This window comes from Geospiza fortis, unplaced genomic scaffold (assembly GCF_000277835.1).
Source record: "Geospiza fortis unplaced genomic scaffold, GeoFor_1.0 scaffold633, whole genome shotgun sequence".
NCBI classification, from domain to species: domain Eukaryota; kingdom Metazoa; phylum Chordata; class Aves; order Passeriformes; family Thraupidae; genus Geospiza; species Geospiza fortis.
The window spans coordinates 787,636-790,124 of record NW_005054531.1 but is presented as its reverse complement, the minus strand read 5'-3'; the positions used below and the strand labels follow the sequence as shown (position 1 = coordinate 790,124).

At 48.5% G+C, this 2,489-nt stretch overlaps 1 protein-coding gene across 1 annotated transcript; it reads left to right on the top strand.

Annotated features, from left to right (window-relative positions):
- Window positions 1-6: 6 nt before the first annotated feature.
- On the top strand, window positions 7-1,598 carry MIS12 (MIS12 kinetochore complex component). Its single transcript, XM_005429193.2, has one exon. It carries the CDS (start codon window positions 21-23, stop codon window positions 651-653), a length of 633 nt encoding a protein of 210 aa, XP_005429250.1. The 5' UTR covers window positions 7-20; the 3' UTR covers window positions 654-1,598.
- The last annotated feature ends 891 nt before the right edge of the window (window positions 1,599-2,489 follow it).

Genomic DNA, 2,489 nt, shown 5'->3' with positions numbered 1-2,489 from the left:
CCGGCCCGGCCCCCGCCGCCATGTCGGTGGATCCCATGACCTACGAGGCGCAGTTCTTCGGGTTCACGCCTCAGACCTGCATGCTGCGCGTTTACATCGCCTTCCAGGACTACCTGTTCGAAATGATGCTGGTGGTGGAGGGCGTGATGCTGAAGAAGCTGGACGGCATTCCCGGCTGCAAAATCAGCCCTTCCAAGATCCGGAAATGCACCGAGAAATTCCTGCTCTTCATGAAGGAGCACTTCGATAAACTGTTCTCTAAAATGGAAGAAGTGCTGCTGCAGCTGGTGCTGAACATCCCCAAGAACGTGCTGCTGCCCGAGGACAAGGTGCAGGAGCAGTATCCCTACAGCGAGGAGGAATTCCAGGCGCTGCAGGATGAGCTGCAGCAGCTGCAGCAGCAGTGCAGGGCAGAGGCGGTCCTGGAGCAGGAGCTGCAGGCAGAGCTGGAGGAGCAGAAGGTTGTCAAGGCCGAGCTGGAGAAGATTTTGCAGTGCTTTGATGGGCTTGAGAACATCTGCAGGGAGCACGGAGCCGGCAACTTCAAGGAAAGTTTTACCTTCCTGACACAGAGCGCTAAGAAATTGCAGGATGTGCTGAAAGAAGTTGAGGAGAAGAGCAAAAAAATGAACCAGCATGATCAGTTAATGTAATGGAAATTCTGAGAAGGCAACAGATGCCATACAGAGAGCTTGCTTAAAATTACAGGGGCTTATCTTCCCCTTACTCCACTCGTCCTGCCAGGATTTGGTCTAAAAGCTGTGGAACTGTGCCAGTTTGCTCCTCCCTAAGGCAGGAAGGGGAGAAAGCCTGTAAAATGTAACTCAGATTGTTAACTTCGTCAGTTTTGGGTCGCACAACCAGCGTTTGAAAATTCTGAATGTTACCTTTGAGCACAATGTAGCACTTGCCTGTTGTATGGTTATAGAAACAAAGCCTCGTTAAGACTTGTAGGAATGTGTAGGTGTGAGGTCAGTGAGGCCACGGGCAAAGGAGCTGCCTGGCCGTGGCTACGGTGCCCTTCTCTGTGTTTGGGAAACCAGCAAGGAGGAAATGCAGGGAGGAGGATGACACCGATGCTGTTGACAAGGTTCTGATGACATCTGTTGGCATCAAACCAAATTTCAGCCCAGTTTCTGGAATTTCAGGGTTCCTCACCATTCCACCTGTGTTTCTCCACTTGTGTGTCTCTCAGCACAGAGCAGAAGCCACTGGAGGAAATTAGTAATTCCATCACTTTGTCCTACTTCACCTTATGTTGCTTTATATATTTGTTTGGGAGTTTTTTTGTTGCCCAGTGTCCCTTTTCTACTAAACAAAGTTTCAGTTTCTCTTATTACCATTTAATCAGATTTTCCTGTGAAAATGTTATGAATGTTGATAAGCTTTTGTGTCTTTATTAAACTTATTCTCTCTGTACTTAATTCAAAATCCCTGACACTCTGTGCATCTTTCCATGGCAGTTTTTTTATCTCCTTAGTCCTATCATTAAATATCAATATTAATTTCTACTTTAATAGCGTAGAGGTTTAAAAGACATTAACCCTGTAAATAATTTAGAGGTTATTGCAATAAAAAAGTGTATTGAAAACATAAAAGACAGTTTGAAATTCTTTCCTCCCTGGATTGAGAAGATGTGAGAAGTGTCACTTGGCAGCAGAGGGCAGCAGCAGCCCGGCGCAGGGATCTGCTCCACAGGAGTTTGGTCTGGTTTTGCAGCTCAGTGTGACTTTCCTGGACATCAAGAATTATTGAGTTTCCTCGGGTGAATCATTTGTTTTATCCTCAGTAAATAGGAGACATTTTTCCTGGGTGTTCCATGCCCAGAATGACCACACATGGATTGGCAGAAAGCTGGACCCTACTGAGTTTGTACACCCCAACACTGCATTTTCCTTCAAAAAGGAATTATTCCCATTTTCACAGGTTTCTCCTCTCCCAGACAGAGAGAGACAATTTCAGTGCCAGGCCAGGGTTCCACCCAGCTGGAGTGCTGGGTGAGGGGGATGCTGGGCATGGTGGTTGGACTGGGCTGTGCCTGGCCCACTCCCTGACCCCTGGCATTTTCATGTCCTGCTGTGTCACCAACCAGGGAAATGTGTCCCAAACTAAATCTGGGACTGACCATCCCACCCTCCTGGTGTGGATTTAACCCATGCTGGCCTCAGGCCCTCCTGTGATCGTCCCTTCCCACCTGCTCTCAGAAATGCCATCCTCCCACACACACTGCCAGCACTGCAGTCACCATAATCAAATATTTTACAATAAATTACATCCTGATGCTCCAGAGAGTGGTGCAGGAGCAGTGCCCTCGGGCAGGGAGCTCGTGGAATCACAGAATTCTTTGGGCTGGAAAAGTCCCAGCAGTTCCCCAGCTCTGCCATGGCCACACTCACCTGTCCCGAGTGCCACATGCACAGAGGCTGGACCAATGGCACTGGTGAGGCATTCCCAACTGCAAATCCATGTGTTGGTGGTGTCTCTGGAGA